Source organism: Mandrillus leucophaeus, unplaced genomic scaffold (assembly GCF_000951045.1).
Source record: "Mandrillus leucophaeus isolate KB7577 unplaced genomic scaffold, Mleu.le_1.0 Scaffold222, whole genome shotgun sequence".
NCBI classification, from domain to species: Eukaryota; Metazoa; Chordata; class Mammalia; order Primates; family Cercopithecidae; genus Mandrillus; species Mandrillus leucophaeus.
In genome coordinates, this window is record NW_012102277.1 from 2,403,107 (window position 1) to 2,423,513 (window position 20,407).

The window sequence follows — 20,407 nt, forward strand, 5'->3', positions numbered from 1 at the left end:
GATTATTAAACAGATTTACAGCCCTGCCCACTGCTGAAAAGGGAGCAAGGCATTTAGTTGAAATTAAAAGTGCAGACAGAGCTGCCTGTTTAGATAATAGCATCTCTTTTTTAATAGATTACTCATCTTCTGCAAAATAGGAGAGAGGAGTTAATTTGTGTGATGAAGTGCTTTCTATTTCTGGGAGCTGGCTGGTGGATGTGATTGCTTGAAGAAGGAGAATAATTCATTCTTAAAATCACCAAAGGCATGTTCAGGCCAAATACCTGCACCCTGAGGAGTAGGCTAATTTGTAGCATGACACCTAAGAACGGGCGGGCCTGTGGTTTCACAGCAAATGTTTGGGGAAGGTGTACAATCTTTCTTTAGGTTGCAGGTCATTCCAACCATTCATTTTCAGAAAAAGGTCAGGGAAATAAACTTAACGTGTTAATCTAAGCCATCAGTCCAGGAGGCCTCGATTGTTAAGGGATGGTGAAAAGAGACTGACTTAGACTTGAATTCCAGAGAAGCCAACATGAGCTGTTTAATCTTGGGTGGTAATCTAGAGTCCCCTGAAAGAACCCACGTGCACCAAACCATCATCAAGGAGGACTTTAAACTTAACTGAGCACTCGATGGAAGAGGCAGAGAAGGGGTTTTACCTCACATACTCCATAGCAGCCCACTCGCAATCTCACTAGACATTCCTGCTCTCCAAAGTCCCCTACCTAGACCACACCACTGGGGACTGTCTGCCCTCTCACCCTTCCTTCCACACCACACTCAGCCTTACTGGTTCCTCTCTCCTTATTCCTAAATTTTCCCCCAAGAAATGTATTTTGTTAATGGAACACACCCATTAGCATTCCACTCAAACTCTTCTTCACTTATTGTCAGCTACCACCCAAAACCACTTACAAGCAATACACTTTTCTTTCCAAACTGAACTCCAGTGAAAGGAATTGTCTCCATCTCTTTGCTGTCTCCTCCCAGGCTTGCCACTGCACTGACTTGTCCAGGAAGGCATGTATATCAAGAGCAGATGGTTCTCGTTTTGATTGAAACTCCACCAGCAGTTGTTTGCTGTTTTAGACAATCATGTCATCAACAGCAGTGCTGCTTAGGGTACTCGAGTTGCCAGCCCTGTCTGTTAGGTGAAATAATATGCAGTCCAATATATGGCACTTACAAGTATGAGCATTTGGCTTCTTCTCTGTCTTCTTGTAGTCGGCCTAAGCATTTATGTTGAAACACATGTTATTTTATTATTTCTCCTTTACATCACAAGTGGGACATTATTAGAATTTTTGGAAATGGGTGTTAGGCAGGTTATACTACTTGTTAATTTTATTTTAAAATATTAAAGGGTGCCATACAAAACAGCTGTTTCATAAAGGGGCTTTGAGTTGGAGAGGGTTGAAAACCCCTGAATTTTCCTTTAAGCTGGAGCTACAAGGTAAAAATAAAAATTTTAAAAAAGAAAAGAAAAGAAAACCCCTGAATTAGAGGGTGAGTGAGTCAGCCAGATGTTGGAGCTATGTTGGTCTTTGACTGAGGGGGTTAGATCCAATTCCCTTAGATCTGCCTTGTCCTTGATGTTTTCCAGCTGCTGAGACAATAGGCCCATAGATACCAAAAGCTCCAATACACACCTTTTCCTGGCAGCTCTTATGGTGGTAGGAAAGACACCTAAAATAGGCCCTCTGGAGTCTTTGGGAAAAGGAAATTGGCTATTTGGGAATAACCGCTTCCTCCACCTATTGGTACTTCGGAGATCTCAAGTCAACAGAAAATAATTCTGGAATGATCTATTAAGGTAAGCAATGCAATGATAGTCCTGTGTATAAAACCCGGGGCACATTTTTGTCCGTTCTCAGAAGGCCAATAACAATAGCAATAGTAACCATGGTATGTCATGCAGAGTACTAGCCTTGGGTCAGGGGCAGTGGCAGAGGATCATCTGTCTCAGGATCAGGCGGGCCACCTTTTAATATTATAGGTTCCAGGCTGTGCCCTAGGCCAGGGATTTTCAGATAGTCGGAGTAGACCCATTGGAAGGTCATCAAATCAGTTTACAGGGTCATCATGTCTAGGATTTTAATAAAAATAGAATACAAGAGGATAGAATAGAAAAAATAAATGTATCCCAGTGAATCACACCTTGTATTTCAGTTATATGTGTGTGTATACTTTTGTATGTATTTGTTTCAGGTCATGATGTAAAATGTATTTCTTTCTATGAGTCACAGTCAAAGGTTTGAAAGCCACTGTTCCCAGAAATATAGGATCAGAATCTGTGAGACTGCCTCAGCATCTGTGTGGAAACCAGCTTCCTTGGGGGTTCTTAGGGCTGAGGTTTGACAACCTTTGCTGTGAGCGCTATTGGGAGATGTGTTCATTTGTCAGACCTTTTCTCACTTGAAGGTAAGAGGATGGAAACAAAGCAGCCAGGCTAGGTGCGGACCAGTGTGAATCTGAGGGCTGTGCTCAGAGACAGGAGGAGGGATGTGAGGGCACCCAAGCCAGCACTCTCCCGCTCACAGGTTTGCTGGGTTAGGGGGCAGAATAGTCTTGGATTCCTTAAAGAACTTCAGGTTTGGCCGGGTGCGGTGGCTCACAGCTGTAATCCCCAGCACTTTGGAAGGCTGAGGCGGGCGGATCACGAGATCAGGAGATCCTGGCTAACACGGTGAAACCCCATCTGTACTAAAAATACAAAAATAAAACTAGCCGAGCGTGGTGGCGGGCGCCTGTAGTCCCAGCTACTCGGGAGGCTGAGGCGGGAGAATGGTGTGAACCCAGGAGGCGAGCTTGCAGTGAGCCGAGATCACGCCACTGCACTCCAGCCTGGGCGACAGAGAGAGACTCCGTCTCAAAAAAAAAAAAAAAAACTTCAGTTTTTCTATTATTCTAGCAGGAAACATGGGATTCTGATTTTGATCACTTAGAGTTCCTAATATGATCAAGATGGCCTAGGTTGGTTTTTCTGAACTCACCTTCGGCATTATGTCACACCAGTGATCCTCAAATCTTTAGCATGCCTAAGAATCACGGGGAGGGCTTGTTAAAATCCGGCTCAGTGGGCCCCACCCATCTGCTTCTGTAGGTTTAAGGTGAAGCCTAAGAATGCGTATTTCTACTAAATTCCAAACAATGCTGATGCATCTGGTCTGGAACCACACTTTGAAAACCACTGTGTGAGTTCACCAGAAAGGAATGTACCCAGCATAGCTCGTGGCACAGCAGGAGCTCAGTAAATGCTTTCCTGATTAAACTGGACTAAATTCTCCTCAGCAGAGATGCTCTCGCTGAGGTTCAGTCAGCTCTCTGCTTTCAGTGGGGCAAGAAATGGCTGGTTGATATTGAATTGTATGCTTTAAATGGGTGAATTGCATAATACGTGAATTATATCTCAGTAAAGCTGTTATCAAAAAGAAGAGGAGGAAGGGAAGGGAAAGAAAAGAAGTGGCCAGCTTTCCAAGCTGCTCATCGAAAGTGTCCATTATGCCTGAAATTGTCTTATGAGCAGACTCATGTCAAAGGAAAACAAAGGTTTTCTAGCTGAACTCTGAGCTTCCTTTCAGCTCTGCCACTCTCTAAAATTCCTCCTGGGGATCTGAGCCAGAAAAAGTATGTCTTTCCTGAAGGGCTGATCTGTTTCCCTTTTCCAAACAGTAAATGATGCTTAAATGCCTGTGCATTTCACCTGCCAAAACCCATCCTGGTATAAGCATAGCTTTCCTTCTCAACCTGTCTTTTTAATTTTCCTGCTGTTTATATTTACCTGTCGGTAAGTTTTTCAAGCAAGGGAAAGCCTTGGACATCCTAGAGGATTAGGGTTGGAAAGTGGTATTTGCCAGGCAGAATAGAGAGACTGAGGGCATTGAGAGGTGGTGTAGTTGCATGGTTAATAATAACAGCTTTGTAATCAGAAACACCTGCTCTGATTCCTGGCTGTCACCTACCAGCTGTCTGAACACAGATTCACATAGAACTTTTCTAAGACTCAGTTTCTCTTTGTCTAAGAAAGTTGTCACAAGAGAGTTGTCACTAGGAGATTTGTCACAAGAATAAAATGAGGCCAGGCACGGTGGCTCATGCCTGTAATCCCAGCACTTTGGGAGGCCGAAATGGGTGAATCACTTGAGATCAGAAGTTCGAGACCACCCTGGCCAACATGTCGAAACCCCATCTCTACAAAAAATACAAAAATTAGCCGGGCATGGTGGTGCAGGTCTGTAATCCCAGCTACTCGGGAGGCTAAGGTAGGAAAATCACTTGAACCCAGGAAGTGCAGGCTGCAGTGAGCTAAGATGGCACTGCTGCAGTGAGCTGAAATTGCACCACTGCACTCCAGCCTGGACGACAGAGCGAGACTTCATCTCAAAAAAAAAAAAAAAAAAAAAAAGAATGAAATGACAGACAGCACAGGACCTAGGCACACGGTAAGCACCTGACAAAAATCATGACAATGATGATAAAGGTGAGGGCCCACCTCATCTTAACATTTCCTTTGGTTGGAAACACCAGAGTATCAAAACAGGATAAGGGATGATGCTATTTACTAACGTGTACTCTCCTCTCTCTCCAAATGGATTGCCGGTACCTTGTGATACACCAAGATTTACAAGTGAATAAATCTATCCCAGGAAACAGATGAACTATGGTGCTTTAAAAGCAGAAGCCAAGCAGAACGAAGACTTGACAAGACCCAGAACACCTACAAGTCCCAGAGCCAGTTCAAGCCTCTGCATGGTTAGCAGCACCCCAGGGGCCAGAGAACCGACGCTGGTGATGCTGCTGACTCATCTGGCTGGTGGCCCCTCCCTGCTTCCCTTCTGCTGCTCCTCCTCTTCTTCCCTCTTGGGCCACTCCATGGGGTGCTCTCCCAGATGCTCTGTGTCCTGCCAGATCATGGCACAGTAGAGCTCCTCTACTTTTGGTGCTCCTCAGTGGTGTTTCTGCAAGGCTCAGTGGCATCAGGGATTGAAACTCTGAAATATTCCACTTGGGAATTGATCTGATTACACAGAGTAGTGAAGATTCCTGAACAAACGAAACTATATCTGAATCCTGTCTTCAGCACATAACTTGTTAGCTGTGTAGCCTTGGACGAGAATTGTTTTCTGGACCTTGTCTTGAAGTGAAGGTGTGGAACTGGGACCTGCTTCCCTCAAAGGGTTGTGAAATTCAGACGAGATGAAGGTTCACAGATGCCTCTGGCTTGGGTGCTAGGCACGAGGGACACCCTGGTGAGAGGACCATTCACAGAAGTTGCCCTCATAAGCTTAGGGTTGAGTGAAAGAGACAGTGAGGAATTCCACAAATATGCAGGGTGATCTGAGCTGAGTGCCTTGAAGGATGAGTTCCAGGCCTTTGCAAGGGGCTGACATAGGAACTGCTGAGGTTTGAGTACATCAAGAAAGGCTTTGTAAGGAGTTGAAGTTTGCACTGGGATCTGAAGGATGAGCCGGAGTTAGCTGGGAGGAATTGTGTGGAGGCCTTGGGATGTCAACCAATCCAGGCAGAAGGACCAGCATGGGCAGAGACCCTGAGGCTGAAGGGGACATCGTGAGGCCTTTGAACACCAGAAATAAGATAGTAAGGGAGGGAGCATCGTTGAAGGAGGGAGCAAGACGAGGCTGGAGAGGGAACAGAGACTGACTGTGCACGCCTTGCTGTATGACCCTTCTTCCAAGAGCCAGGGGAAGCCATTGAAGGGTTTAAATTTAAACAGGAGAGTGGAAGAGTAACAAGATGCAACGTACTGCTCCTTTTAAAGACTGCTCGAATGGCTACAAACAGTCTAGACTACAGAGGGGCGAGCCCTGGCCGGTGCATAGGCCATGGAGTGCAGTGCTCCAGACCAGGCTCAGTAGAGGCCGCCAGCAGGCTGTATTTCTGCCGTGTCACTGTCACAGTGCCAGTGCGTGAGAATCTTACCGTTCCTATCTTAGTTTCCTAGGGCTACTGTAACAGAGAACCAAAAACTGGGTGGCTTAAAACAGAATTTCATTCTGTCACAGTTCTGGAGCCTACACGTCCAAAATCAAAGTGTCCTGCTGTCTCTGAAGGCCTCGAGAGGATTTCATGCCTGTTCCCAGCTTCTGGTATTGCTGGCAAGCCTTGGCATTGCTTGGCTCGTAGACTCACTACTCCAGTCTCTGCCTCCATCATCACGCAGTATCCTCTCTGTGTGTCTGGGTCTGGATTTCTCTCTTCTTAAAAATATACCAGCCATTGGATGAGTGCCCACCCTAATCCAGTATGACCTCATCTTAACATAACTACATCTGCGAAGACCCTGTTTCCAAATAAAGCCACATTCACAACCACCAGGGGTTAGGACTTCAATATATCTTTTGGGAGATATGATTCAAGCCACAACAACTCCTCCTTGTGCCACAGTCAACCCGGTAGAACCATCATCAGAGTCCTAAGAACCCTTCAGACCAGACAAGAGGAAGAGGCTCCACTTTAAGACAGGAACCAAGAGAGCCACAGGCCCCAGACACACCACAGTGTGTGTGTGTGTGTGTGTGTGTGTGTGTACACACACATGTGCACACACTCAGGACAGCATGTAGGGAGAGGACTGTGGGAAGCGTGGGCCCTGAGTTCTGGCCTCACTCAGACCTCACCAGCTGAGAGAGTTGGGGCAAGGCTTTCCCTTCCCTAGGTCTCCGTTTTCTCTCCAGTGATATCAGAAGTGGTGTTACCTGCCTGCCCCATCCTCCTTGCATTGGCTCTGAGGAGTCCAGTGGGATAATCAAGTATTTCCTGAGAAGTTACTGCCTGCCCAACACTGAGATAACTTATTGGGAGTGTTCTTGGGAGAGGAGCAAGAGTTCTACAAGTTGAAGTTGTTACATCCTTCTCCATTAATCCCCTGGGCTCTTCTCCTCTTACAGCTTGGTGGTTACAAGTACAGACTCCATTCGCTTCCAAATCATCCCATGGGCAGGGACAGAGATGAAACAAGAGACATAAAGCTAAAGGATGGGCACATGGGAGGTTCATCATTCTGTTCTACTTTTTAAAACTATGTTTGCAGCGATTCTTAATGTTGAAAGTTTAACAAAGAAAACTACACTCTGGAGCCAGATCGCCTGGGTTTTAATCCGATGCCTGCCACTTACTGTGTGGAGCTTGGAAAAGTTACTTAACCTCTCTGTGCCCTCAGTTTCCTCACCAGCAAAATGAGGATACTAATTAGTGACTAGCTTCATAGAGTTTCTGTGAATATTAAAGGATTAAACAGGTGTAAAGCTTCTGGGGCTGTGGTTTGAGTGAGTACTAAAAACATGTTAGCCATTGTTTGGAGAAAGTGGGCACCAAAGAACTGCATGTTGCTGTGCTGAAGTTATCACTGTGAGCTTCATGGAATCACGCATTCAGCTTCGGAGATCTTCTAAGTCATGCCTGCTCCTTGGAATCTGAGTTTGGGTTTTCTGAAGCAGATCCTGGGACAATGCAAATAGTTTATTTGGGAGGAGATGCCAGGAAATATCAGCAAGAAAGTAGGTACGTGAGAACAGAAAGAGGGGCCCCCAGGAAGAGTGCCTGTGACAGGCAGCACTGCGGGTGGCTATGCATGGTCCACTGGGAATTCTGGGAGCCAGCGTGGAGCATGTGTTCAGTGTCATCCCACCTGAGGGGTGAGGGAGCTCGGGGGGTTGTTGGCCGAGGTCTGACACATGGACCTGTGCAGCCACTGGGGAAGAATGGCAGATGCTGGCAGGTGGTGGGCAGGCAGGCATGAGACCAAATGCTGAGAGGGGATATGGGTGGGGCACCAGATGCATGTGCCGAAGAAACCATCTGTCAGCTCTCTGACAAGTGCTCATCTAACACCTGCGTAATGCCTTACAATGATGGGCACTCCCACCTTCAGAATCAGCCTCAGTGTCTATTGATGGCTCTGAATCTTTATTAAATTAGGGGTAATAAGGATAAAAACAATTCTGTGCTGTTTACAATCAGGGCAGCCCCTAAAATAGGGATGATGAGTATGTGGCATTAGGGATGCTGTGTCAGACGCTGAGGCATCTCTTCTCAGTCCTGACACTTTCATACTGAGCCAGGATACAGCCTCAGAATCTTTCTTAACAGAGCTTTAGGTGTGCCTTCCAAACCCATCAGTATGGGCACTTTGGTGAACGCAGATTGTCAGCCCTGCCTTAGGGCTTATGAAGCTGGGGTAAATCTGAGGCTGGAAAAAGCTCTGAACTGGGTTATAATCCTGCTGTGTCAAGGACCCACTGTTTGATTCTAGGTAAGACATTTAACTTCTCTGACTCTCCCTGCTCTTCTCTGGGTAGAATGAAGGGACTGACTAAAGCGAGGCAGACAGGAGGTTTGGTGCAGTAGGAAGAGCCTGTTCTTTTACAATCAAGCAGGGTGAGTCTTAGACTTTGGCATCCTCATTTGTAAACTATGTTCCTTGAGTGGCTCATGTCCTCCACTCTGAGCCTCGGCATCTCCTTCTATAGTACCCAGTTTGTGGTGGTGTTGTGAGTATCAGAGATAATGCAGGTGAAATAAGGAGTTTTGCATGCGAGCAGGGGCTCTGTAATTGTTCCCTATAATTGTCATCATAATCATCATCATCTTCATTTAAAGTCCCTCCCAGATCTAAAACTGTATGACTTTATGAAATATCCTCATCCAGGAAGATAGTGTGGTAAAATAGAGCAACAGTCCTGATTTTGTATAAATGCACTGTCTAATAAGGAGCATAATTGCCCCTAAATAATTGCTCTGACTTTACCACAAGCTGTCAGAAGGCCTTAATTGGTCACTCTGTAATGACTGTGGCCATCTGCGTTCGGGGTGATTTAGCGATAGGGCTCTGCCCAAGTGGGGGCCTCAATGATTAGAGCCGGCCAGGGTGATATTTCTCCCTCTGATGGGAGTAGTGGTATGTGGTACAGGAGATTATCTCATTCTCGTCGTAATGACCTATCAGTTGAACCCAGCCAAGAAGAAGCGGTGGTCACAGACAATGACTATGGATTTTTTTCTTTTTTCAAACATAGTGTTCCTGCCCGAACAGCAGCATATTTGGAGTGTGATCATGCCTCTTGCTATCTTGTCTTGTTGCCCAAGAAAGTCTCTTTTGGAAAGATTTAGTCCCTCAATTAGGGCAAATTGATTTCTGCTTTCTACAGAGTCACTGTTCCAAAGAGAAGTGGGAAAGGGCGAGGGAAGCCATATTAATCTTTGCGCACAAGCAAGAAGAGACCTGGAGCATTTTTTAGCCTTCTAGCTTCTGATTGTATGTATGTAGATAATCTTTTCTCTGTATTCTAATTTCTCCTGCCTACAAGATGCCAGACAACGTAACACAAAACACACTTCATCTCAATGAAGTTCCTGGTGACAAAAATCACAGTGATGGAAGCAGTGTTTCCCTAAGTGTACCAATGCAAAAGTCATTTTTTTCTTTCTTTCTTTCATTCATTCATTCATTCATTCATTCATTGAGACAGGTTCTCGCTCTGTCATCCAGGCTGGAGTGCAGTGGCTCGATCATGGCTCCCTGCAGCCTCAATATTTCCGGTTCAAGCGATCCCCCCACCTCAGCCTCCTGAAGTGCTGGGATTGTAGGCACAGTACCTGGCCCAAAAGTGATTTTAAGTCACACCTAAAATGATTACAGGTGGTTCAGAGACTTTGCATTAAAAGTAACACTGGATCATGTGGAGGGAAAGCCTTCTCTTTGCAGTTCTCTTTCATTCTTCTGATCACCTGAAATGAGGAGCCTTGGTGGGTTTTCCACAGCTCCCTACTTGACAAAGAGAGGGCAGACCTTAAGCTCACAGTTGTGGAGAGGCAGCAGTATCTGGTAGAAATCTAAAACCTTACAACAAATTTTTATTTGTTGGAGATTTTTAATTATTAGCTCTTTATTTAAAATGATACCAATTTTTCATCTATGGTGTTTAAAGTTTCCCTTTAAAATAAATTTAATAAAAAGTTTAATTTGTAAAAGTTAGTTGATTTTTAAAACAACTAAGGAAATTGTAGTAAAGTAGATGAATGTGGCAAAAATCTAGATGGTAGTCAGACAAATCTATATGTTTGTCACTGACTGGGGAAACACAGCTAGAAGAAGGAGACCATCATGTTTCCACAGCAAACCCAGGAATTCACTGGCTATATGTCTAATCCTTATGCCTTTTCTTTTTCTTACCAATTACACTGGCTGGGAATTCTAGCACAATTTTGAATAGATGTTGTAAAAGCATACAGCTTTTCTCCTGATCAGAGGAGGAAAGCATTCCACACTTCATCAGTAAGTATGACGTATACTGTAGGTTTCTTTTGCAGCCGTCCTAGAGTCTTCATAAAGGACACCAAGCCTGATTAAAATCAGGAGACACCAACGTTGAGGCTGAGACTTTTAGGAGAAATAGACTGTCTTTGATATTTATTTAAAACAATTTATCCAGGCTTGGGGCAGAAATCCAACCCACATTAGGATAAGCAAGGAGAGGAATTTGCTGTCTTGTGTAATAAGAGCATCTAGGAGTCTGTCTGCTTCAGGCACGTGGGTCTAGGGAACTGAAATGCCATCAGGACAATGTCTTTCTCTCTCCAATGTCTTGACTCCTATTTTTACAGGTTGGATTCAGTCTCATCATATTCGCTTACCACCTCTCATCACCTCATTTCACCAAAGATGTCACCAGTGGCTCCAAACTTAGGGCCAACCAACTAGCAAAAGGAAAGGGCCTCATTTTTCAATAATCCTACCAAACATTCTCAGGACCCATTATTTGGACCAACTAAGGTCACATGGCCATCCCTGAGACAATCAGCGTGGCCAAGGGAATGGAATGCCCTGACTGGTCAGGCCTATACCACATGTTGGACCCATGGAATGGAATCAGCCCCACCAAAGTCTAATGGACTGAGAAGGGAAGGGGCAGTGCCCCAAGGAAAAAGAAAAATATTGTTACCAGAAGATGAGGGAATGGTTCCCAGTCAGGCATAAACCACAAATGCTCACACCCTTGGACAGAAAGGTTCCAGGTCGTGGCACCATCTCTGGACCTCTTTAAGCCTTAATTTCTCCATCTGTAGTACACAGGTGATGAGCCCTGCCCTTCTTCACCCTGTCTGAAAGGTCTGGTGAGACAGTGTACAGGAAAGCTGTTTCTAGACTGTGAAGTACAGTTCACATGTAAGGGAGCAGTCATAGGATGACTACTAAGCAACTGTTCTCACCCGTCTGTCCTCTTCTGTCTCATAGAGCACCTGAAGAAGCCTCTTGAAGACTACATGGCTCTTTTCCCCAGCGTGCGAATTCTTCGAACCAAGAAACGGGAAGGGCTGATAAGGACCCGAATGCTGGGGGCCTCAGTGGCAACTGGGGATGTCATCACGTTCTTGGATTCACACTGTGAAGCCAATGTCAACTGGCTTCCCCCCTTGCTCGGTAAGGAAGCCCTTCCCACTTGGAGGGAGGCGAACTGCAATGAGCCTGCGCCAGTGGCCCCCTCCTGCAGCAGAGAGCCATCCATGAGGCTTCCCTTGCCTGCTCGAGATGCCCCCAGCACAATGCCAGGTGCCATGAGGGATTCAGAAGCTCAGGAGTGCTCAAAGTTAAAATCCAACCAGTCCTGTCCCTTCATTTCACAGAGAAGTTAAGACTCAAGAGAGGGGAACTGACTTACCCAAAGTCACACAGCATATCAGCATCTAGTGACGTGACTGCTTTCCTCAGATTACTTCATTTTATTGCAAAGCAAGCCCATGCTGTTTGCTGTTAATAGCCAAACTGTGGGGGTCATCATCATGTCAACTTAGAAGAGTTACCATAGACTGTGCTGCCACTGCGAGCCAGGCAGTTATAAGCATTATCTCTAATTCTCACAAAATCATGCAGGTCATAAGTATACCCCTTATGTAGTAAAAGAAGCTAAGGTTCTGAGATGTTGAATGACTCGCTTGTCCCCTTGGGCCATAAGTGTCAAAGTCACCATCTGTCGGGCTCAAAAGTCTCTTCTCCTTCGCAGTTCTACATTGCCTCCCTGTATTCACTTCCTCTTAGACAAGAGTTCCTGGCAGATATCAGGGAAGGGCTGTAGAGAGGGCAGCATGATCCAGGAACCCACCACCACAGCCTACGGACAGATGGGAGATGGGAAGACTGGAGGCTGGGTGAAACATGCCTGAATCAGGCCTGAATCTTGAGGAGTTCGGTTTTGACGAGGGCAGTGTGCTGGTTCTGACAGGCAGACACGGAAGAGGAACTGTCCCACTGAGACTGGGAGTCAGGTGAAGGACACAGCCAGGGCTGGAGGCAGACTGGGGAAGAGTTATCATCTGGAGAGAAAAATGAACTCCTTAGGAAAGGATGGGTAAGCTCTCCACTATAGAAAGCTTATGGAGCAAAGAGGACTGAAGTTTAGGGCAAACTTGAGCGTGCATCGGAATCACTTAAAAGACTGTGAAAACACAGATGCTGGCCCCTATCCACAATTTCTGATCCAGGAGGCCCGGGGTGGAGCCTCACAAGTTGCATGCTACCCAGCTCCCAGTGATGCCAGTGCTGCTGGTCTAGGGACCATACTTTGAGAAGCACTGGTTAGGGTATGCCACCATTCAAGGGAGAGGACAGAAAGCAGAACCCACACAAACACACAGAAAGATAATCCCGCAAATCTGTAACACAGATCAGCAAGGAACTTTCTTATTCGATTCTGTGCTTCCGACCCCAAGGGTCTAGGATCTCACTGGGCTGGGGAAAGGATATAACCCAGAATTTCTGGTAAACTGTTTATTTAATTAAGCCAAGAGATATTCTGCCTTTGCCTCTTATTACTGAAAGAAAAAAAAGAAAAAGAAAAAAGCCTCACCATAAATTGCCTAATTTATAGTCCTGAAGGAACAATGCATTTGTAGGGTCATTCAGTGACTCATAAAGAGAATGAAGTGGTGGGGCTCGAAGCTGAGCTTGTAGTCTAAATAGCCCTTAACTCTGTTTCTATGGAAATATAGGAGGGCAATTTTCATAATCTGCAGACATACATGGAAGAAACATCCCCTTGTTGGTTTTTTGTTGTTGTTTTGTTTTTTGCTTCTTCCAGTAGAAATGTGAACCAGTAGTGTAGATTTAAAAGTCTGTCCCTGCTAATATCAGCAGCTGACAGAGCGCATCATGGCTTTTGTCTGTGACACCATTAACACCTCCGTGCACAGCTCACTCTGCCTCCTTTGGAGAACACACATTTCTGAGCCTAAGAAGGATTCATTCCCCTATGGAAAGCCACTGTTGATCATCATTTCCTTCATCAACATCATCATCATCATCATCATTATCATTATCATGGCTCTCAGAACCCCTTCACTTTCTCAGCCACATTGACATTTGAATTTGACCGTTGCCTGGTAAGGCAGGCAGACCAGGCATTATTATCCACTTTTTGCAAACGAGAAAACCGAGAGGCACAGAGGGAGGGAGATGTTCAGCCTTCCTCTCCCGCTTCTGAGCTGCCCTCAGTGATCCTGGTCACAGAGAGCATCGCCGAGTGCTAACTATGTGCCAGAGGCTGCACTGAGCGCCGTGGCTCTGTCATCCCACTCGGACCTCACAGAGGCCCCATGAGATAGGTGCTGTCTTCCTCCCCTTTGTCAGCGAGGAAACAGAGGCTCAGAGACATCAGATAGTCTTATCCAAGGTTATACTGCTAAGAGGTGAGAAAACCAGGATTTGAGCCTGGGCATTCTGTCCCCAGGTGGGCACAGTGCCTTAGAACACTGCCTTCCAAAGCTACCTTGACCTCATGCCTCCCACAGTCAGCCAGCAGCCAGCAGGGCACTGTGTCCTCAGTCCCAGCCCTTCTTGGACTTGAAGTCCGCTGAACGGCCATGAACGATTAGATGGGAGGCCCTACTCTAGATCTTTCCCTGGAGGAGATTCTTAAGCTTCATTAAGAATCCTTGGGCAATCTGTCCACACGGCAAATCCAAGTCAGCCTCCAGAGATTCTGATTCAATGGGCCTGGGTCGGGGGCAGGCACATGAGTTTTTTAAACACACCCCCAGGGGCATCTGGCACTGATGGCCCCTGATCCACATTCGGGGGTACACTGCCAAAAACAGTATTTCTCAAACTCTTTAAACCATGTGCCCCAGTAAGAAATACCTTGGGCATCTCAATCCAGTACACAGATATACACACTCATGCAGTATAACTGAAACATGTTCCTGAAAGAGTATCACCTGTCACAGTATCCCTTATCACCTGAAATGCAGCCTGATATTTAGCATTGTTTTTTGGTTCATTACAAATGCACGCACAATCAATTCCATGACCCCACCTATGGATCGTGCCTTGCAGTTTAGAAAAAAGCAAAAATGCTGTTGTCTCCCCTGGAAGAAAAATGTGCTATCACTTGATGAAGGAAGCTTGGGCCCCAGGCAGCTGCTGACTGCCCTGGCCCTACCAGGCTCCCATTTCCAAGCCTCAAATTTGACTTCTGGTCTAAAGCAGCCAGGCGCTGAGCACAGTCCACTTGTCCCCCACAGCAGATTGGGGACCCAGTAGCTCACTGTTACTCCCTGGCTGTGGTCAGGGTTTCTTGGCACAAAGAAGAAGGGCAAAGCAAACCAAAGCTGGAATTACGTTGGTAGGTTGGACAGAGACTCAATTTTCTAGAATCAGCTTCTCCCAGGCCTGAAAGGGACTATGAAGCCATCTAGGTCAAGACCTCCATTTGCCCTGAATCACCCAGCCTCTGGCATCCCTGCAGGGTGATGGTCCACCAGGCCCTGCTTACATACCTCCAGTCTTGAGGGCTCAAACTTCCTGGGGCAGTTCATTCCCCCATCCATAGTTCCAATGATTGAAAAAGTTGAGCTGAATTCTTGCAAGGAGGGCCATTTGCTGCACTGATTACAGCCTAGGGTGCCAGTGAGCTGTTAGGGGCACATAGTCTGCTATGAAGGAAAGTGCTGGGGTGCCTACTGCTTTGGGCCGTAAGTCAAGCTCAGGACTTGGAATGCGGAGCCTCGCAGGACTAGAACAGGGCCTTCCCAGAAGGAAACCTATCTTTTTCCATAGTGGTACTGATCATTAGGCTAATAAGGCATGCATGCTAAGCATTTTCAAACATACTGTGTTCAGTCCTCGTAATCTATGAGGCAGAGCCTCTTCTTAACCCATTGCACAGAGGAGAACACTGGGGTTTGGAGATATTATTTGTGCAGCTGACTCAGGGCCCCATTGATAGTAAAAGGACTGAGATGAGAACCCTGGTCCCTCTTGCTTAAAGCTTGCACTCTCCCTTCCCCTGCATGGATTGTCAAACTGAGGGTTCAGAGATGTTAAAAATACAAGTAAGCTGCAGAACAGGATGGTGCACTTAGCTGCTCCCCCATCCTGCCTCATCTGATAGGCATCTCTTGGCTTCTTCAGACCGCATTGCTCGGAACCGCAAGACCATTGTGTGCCCGATGATTGACGTGATTGACCATGATGACTTTCGGTACGAGACACAGGCAGGGGATGCCATGCGGGGAGCCTTTGACTGGGAGATGTACTACAAGCGGATCCCAATCCCTCCAGAACTGCAGAAAGCTGACCCCAGCGACCCATTTGAGTAAGTATGAACAACCCTGGCTGGTCCCAGTGGCTACCCAATGACTGCTCCCAACACACACACAACTCAGGATCACCATCTCCCTTAAAAGCCCAATGCAGAGGGTCCAGCTTCCCAGCCCCACTTAGTACCAAGTATCAGATATCCCCAGCCAGAAGCACCATCGCTCCCAGCTTGTAACAACAACCTCAGCTCATGGCGCACCAGGCTGGTCTCCACCTTGCCCACTTCTGCACAGTTTGCCAGCATTACCAGCAGGGGTAAGTGGTCTCTCATGCTCTCTTCCTCAAGCCTGGCATGCAATTATAACCATCATCGTCACCAGGTGCCCAGCCCAGTACTAAACACATTACTCTCCAATCCAATTCAACCCCCTACAACTATATATGGTGAAAATTATTATCCATGTTTTCCAAATGGGGACACCAATGCTCCAAGAGCCTAAGTAATTTGCCCAGGTCACTAGGTACAAATGCAGGTCTGTCTGCCTGCTTCTGGAGCCAATTTTCCCATCATACCGTTATACCCAGTTGGAAGTGTTAGGAAAATAACAGTTTGTCCCACAGCAGAAGTTTGCAGGCTGGGGGAGGGTGATGGACTGGATTCATAGCATCCTAGAATGTGAAGGCTGGAAGGAACCTACCAATGAAGAATTCAACCCCTTGCAGATGAGGAACTAAGGCTCCAGAAGGAGGAGCTCTGTGAGTGGCTAAGATGGAAATAGAGCCCAGCCCCTCTCTGGAAAGGGCTTCTCCCCAATAGTAGGCTCACCGTCCCTGCAGCTGTCCTGTGAGCTGTTCCAGCTCTCCTGCAACAGTTGTGGAAAAGATCTCTGGATACAAAGCCCAAGCCCAAGCTCTCCTGCTGTATTAGTTTCCTATGGTTGCTGTGATAAATTACTATAAACTTAGAAGCTTAAAACAACACAAATTGATGATTAAAACTCTGGAGGTCAGAAGCCTGAAATGAGTCTTACTGGGCTAAAATCATAGCATCGGCAGGGCTGCATTCCCTCTGGATGCTTTGGGAAGAATCCATTTCTCTACCTTTCCTGGCTTCTAGAGGATGCTTACATTCCTTGGCTCATAGCCCCTGCCTCCAACTTTAAAGCCAGAAGTATAGCATCTTCAGATCTGTTTCCTTCTCCCCACTTTCCTTCACACCTCTGCTTCCTTCATCACATCTCCTTCTGACTCTGACTTTCCTGCCTCCTTTTACTTACAAGCCCTGTGATTACATTAATGATATGTGATTCCATCAGGCTTGCCAAGATAACCTCCCCACCTCAAGGTACTTAACCTTAATCACATCTGTGAAGTCTCTTTCGCCACAAAAGGTAACATATTCACAGGTTCCGGAGATTCAGACACTGCCATAAATGGGGAGTCACACCTCTCACCACAGTTTGGCCCCCAGTGAACCACACTTCTCTGTGTCTTACCCTCCCCACCTGAGAAGCAGGGCTGTTGGAAGCTCAGCCATCTTCGTGGGCATGGTACATACATGCCCAGGGCTCCTGAGAGGAACCCCTAACACTATGGGCCCCAGGGCAGGCTCAGAGATAGGAAGAGCTGGGCTTCTTTGAGGAAATGAAAGGTGGCCAGGACAATGGACCAGCCTGAGCCAAGAGTGGAGAGCAAGAGTGGATTCCACGTCTCCAGCAGCAGGTCAAACATTTGTGGTCTTCTCTTGGCCTCTTTTATCTTTCTTTTTTTTTTTTTTTTTTGAGATGGAGTCTCGCTCTGTCGCCCAGGCTGGAGTGCAGTGGCCGGATCTCAGCTCACTGCAAGCTCCGCCTCCCGGGTTCACGCCATTCTCCTGCCTCAGCCTCCCGAGTAGCTGGGACTACAGGCACCCGCCACCTCGCCCAGCTAGTTTTTTTTGTATTTTTTAGTAGAGACGGGGTTTCACCGTGTTAGCCAGGATGGTCTCGATCTCCTGACCTCATGATCCACCCGTCTCGGCCTCCCAAAGTGCTGGGATTACAGGCTTGAGCCACCGCGCCCGGCCAAGCCTCCTTTATCTTAAACACAGTGGATCACTACTATTAGATCCCTTTCTGGCCCAAAGATATGATTTAGCCACGATCACATTATGCAGTCTGCTCCACCTTCCGTATACCTCAGAATCAATCCTCAGTTGACCTAAATCCTTGTAGAATAATACCAACACCAGCAGTAACTAACATCTGGCCTGTGTTGGCAAAGCAATTTCTACTGACATTATTGTGCATGATCCTCACAATAATGTAGGATCCTCAGGTGTTGGTAGAATTACCCTCATTTGACTGATGGAGGCCTTGTGGTTCAGAGAGGAAACAAAACGTGTCCGAATTGACATGACTGCAGAGGCTGAGGTAGAATAGACTGCTCCAGAAAATGGAATTTTCAGGGTAACCAAGGGGGTAATGGAACCTCCTTTATTGTTTGAACCTTTGCAATAAGCAGACTCATTGAAAGGTACTTAAGGACAGGTCTTGGCCCATCGTCGTCCTCGTTGCACAGTAAGGAAAGGTTAAGACTAGGTCATACAGCTGGCCAGTAGCAAAGGCCCAGCTAGTGTCTTCTGGGGCTTCAGCCTCCTCATCTGGATATTGAAGTAGCTGGTCTGACCAGAGAGCACTGGCTGTTGACCCATCACCTGGGGAGCTTGTAAACACACCCAGGCTTCCCTCAAGAGCAATCACACTGGAGTCTGGGGTGGGATGCAGGTATCATTGTGTTTTAACGCTCCCGGGTGATGCTGATGTGTGGCCATGGTTGACAGTCACTGGCGTAGTTGCTTTCTGAGGGGCCCTCCATCCTGTCCCATGATTCCTTCCAGAAGTCTCTCTTCTGTTTTTCACTTGGACAGAACCCTCGGCAGTGGCCACTAGAGAAATTCTGGTCATTTTCTACACAGCTTCCCACCTTCCCACTTGATGGTAGAGTGCCCAGCAAGTGGGCAATCTACAGGCACAGCATGGTGCAAGGATGTTTAAAAGACATGGTTTCAGTGGCCGACCCCACTTTCAGTAATAGCTTATCCACTCACTATGAGCAAATTATTTAACATTTTTGATTTTCAAATATCTCCATCTGAAAAGGAGACTAATATTAGAGCTTTGTGAGAGCTAGAGATGGTGTCAGTAAAGTGAGTAGCACACACTGGACCCTCAGAATTGTTACTAGTATTGCCGAACACAGCAGAAACTGGAACAGGCTGGGCAGAGAGGCCTTTCTCTGGAGGCAAAGCCTCAAGCATCCCAAATGCCTTACGGCTGATATCCTGCCTATTCCGCGCAGCTCCTCGGCCCCTGCCCCTGCTTTGACCCAGGCTGATTTTCATGTGCAAAGCCTTGATTTCAGTCTCCCATGAAGCACCAAGTCAGAAACACTGTCAGCCTTTCCAGGCAGTAGATTTGTGGCTCCAGCCAAAAAAAAACCAGGACCCCCCCAGTCTCCAGAAGACAAAGGGGAGTCAATACCTTATTTCTTTATAGTACTGGGTACTTTTAGAACTATTCTAGCTGTGTTGATCCATTCTCACACTCCTACAAAGAACTGCCTGAGACTGGGTAATTTATAAAGAAAAGAAGTTCAACTGACTTGCAGTTCCACATGGCTGGGGAGGCCTCAAGAAACTTACAGTCATGGCAGAGGGGGAAGCAAACACATCTTCACAAGGCGGCAGGAGAGAGAAGTGCTGAGCGAAGAGGAAAAAGCCCCTTATAAAACCATCAGATCTCATGAGAACTCACTCACTATCATGAGAACAGCAGCATGAGGGTAACTGCCCCCATGATTCAATTACCTCCCACCAGGTACCTCCCATGACACCTGAGGATTATGGTAACTACAATTCAAGATGAGATTTGGGTGGGGACGCAGCCAACATATCACTAGCAGTGTGGGATAGGAAGTATAGCTATCACTCCGTTGTTTAGATGGGGAATAGGGCTCAAAGAGGTTAAGTCAGCACTGTCCAATATAATACAAGCCGCATATGTGATACTATCTTTTTGAGGTAAAGAGAAACAGGCAAAATTCATCTTAATAATATATCTTATTTAAGCCAGTATATCTCAAATATTATCATTTTAACATGTAACCAACACTTTAAAATTATTGAGTTCTTTCATACTCTTTTCATCCTAAGTCTTAGAAATCTGGTGTGTATCTCACACTCACAGCACATGTCAGTTCACACCAGTCACATTTTAAGTACGGAGTCATCACCTGTGGCCAGTGGCCTCCTTCCTGGGCAGCGCAGGGTTAACCGTTAAACACTGCATCTCAGGTCACACAGCAGGTTAAGGAAAGCAGAAATGAGAGTGAGGGTTCCCAGTTCTCATGCCCTGTTCTTTGCATGCCTCACCTGCTCCTCCAGTGTTCCTGCCTGCCTGGAGGCAGTATATTGTGGTGGCGAGGGGTGTGAACTGTGGCTTAGGTTAGAGATTCACATCCCAGCAGTGCTGCTTTGTAGCCATGGGGCCTTGAGCAAGTTCCCTGTCTGCACTCCAGTTGTACATGTGTAAAATGGTGATGATAATGAGGCCTGCCACATGAAATATTAATGAATTAGTTCAATACAGCACCCGGCATATTCAAGCCCTCAGTAAATATTCAGGGGCTCCCCTTTTAAAGGAGTCCTGCCTGTGCTGTAAAGGCTCATCTGCTACTGGAAGGATGAGCTGCTTGGGCAGCTTGTGGGTTGACTAAGGGCTTTTTTCGATCAGCCCACTTCCCATGAGTTTGCACTTCCAAGGACCAGGAGGGGGAATGGAGGTTGCTGCTGGAATGTTTGGATTTGAGGGTTTGGAGTTTTCCAGTGGA

General features: G+C 46.6%; 1 protein-coding gene across 1 annotated transcript in view; it reads left to right on the top strand.

The window, feature by feature from the left end:
• Positions 1–20,407, top strand: part of GALNT10 (polypeptide N-acetylgalactosaminyltransferase 10) — a 341,115-nt gene that overhangs the window by 277,826 nt on the left and 42,882 nt on the right. Inside the window, exons 6-7 of the mRNA XM_011981246.1 lie at positions 11,240–11,425; positions 15,410–15,593. Coding sequence (XP_011836636.1) covers positions 11,240–11,425; positions 15,410–15,593 — 370 coding nt within the window. The remainder of the gene's footprint in view (positions 1–11,239; positions 11,426–15,409; positions 15,594–20,407) is intronic.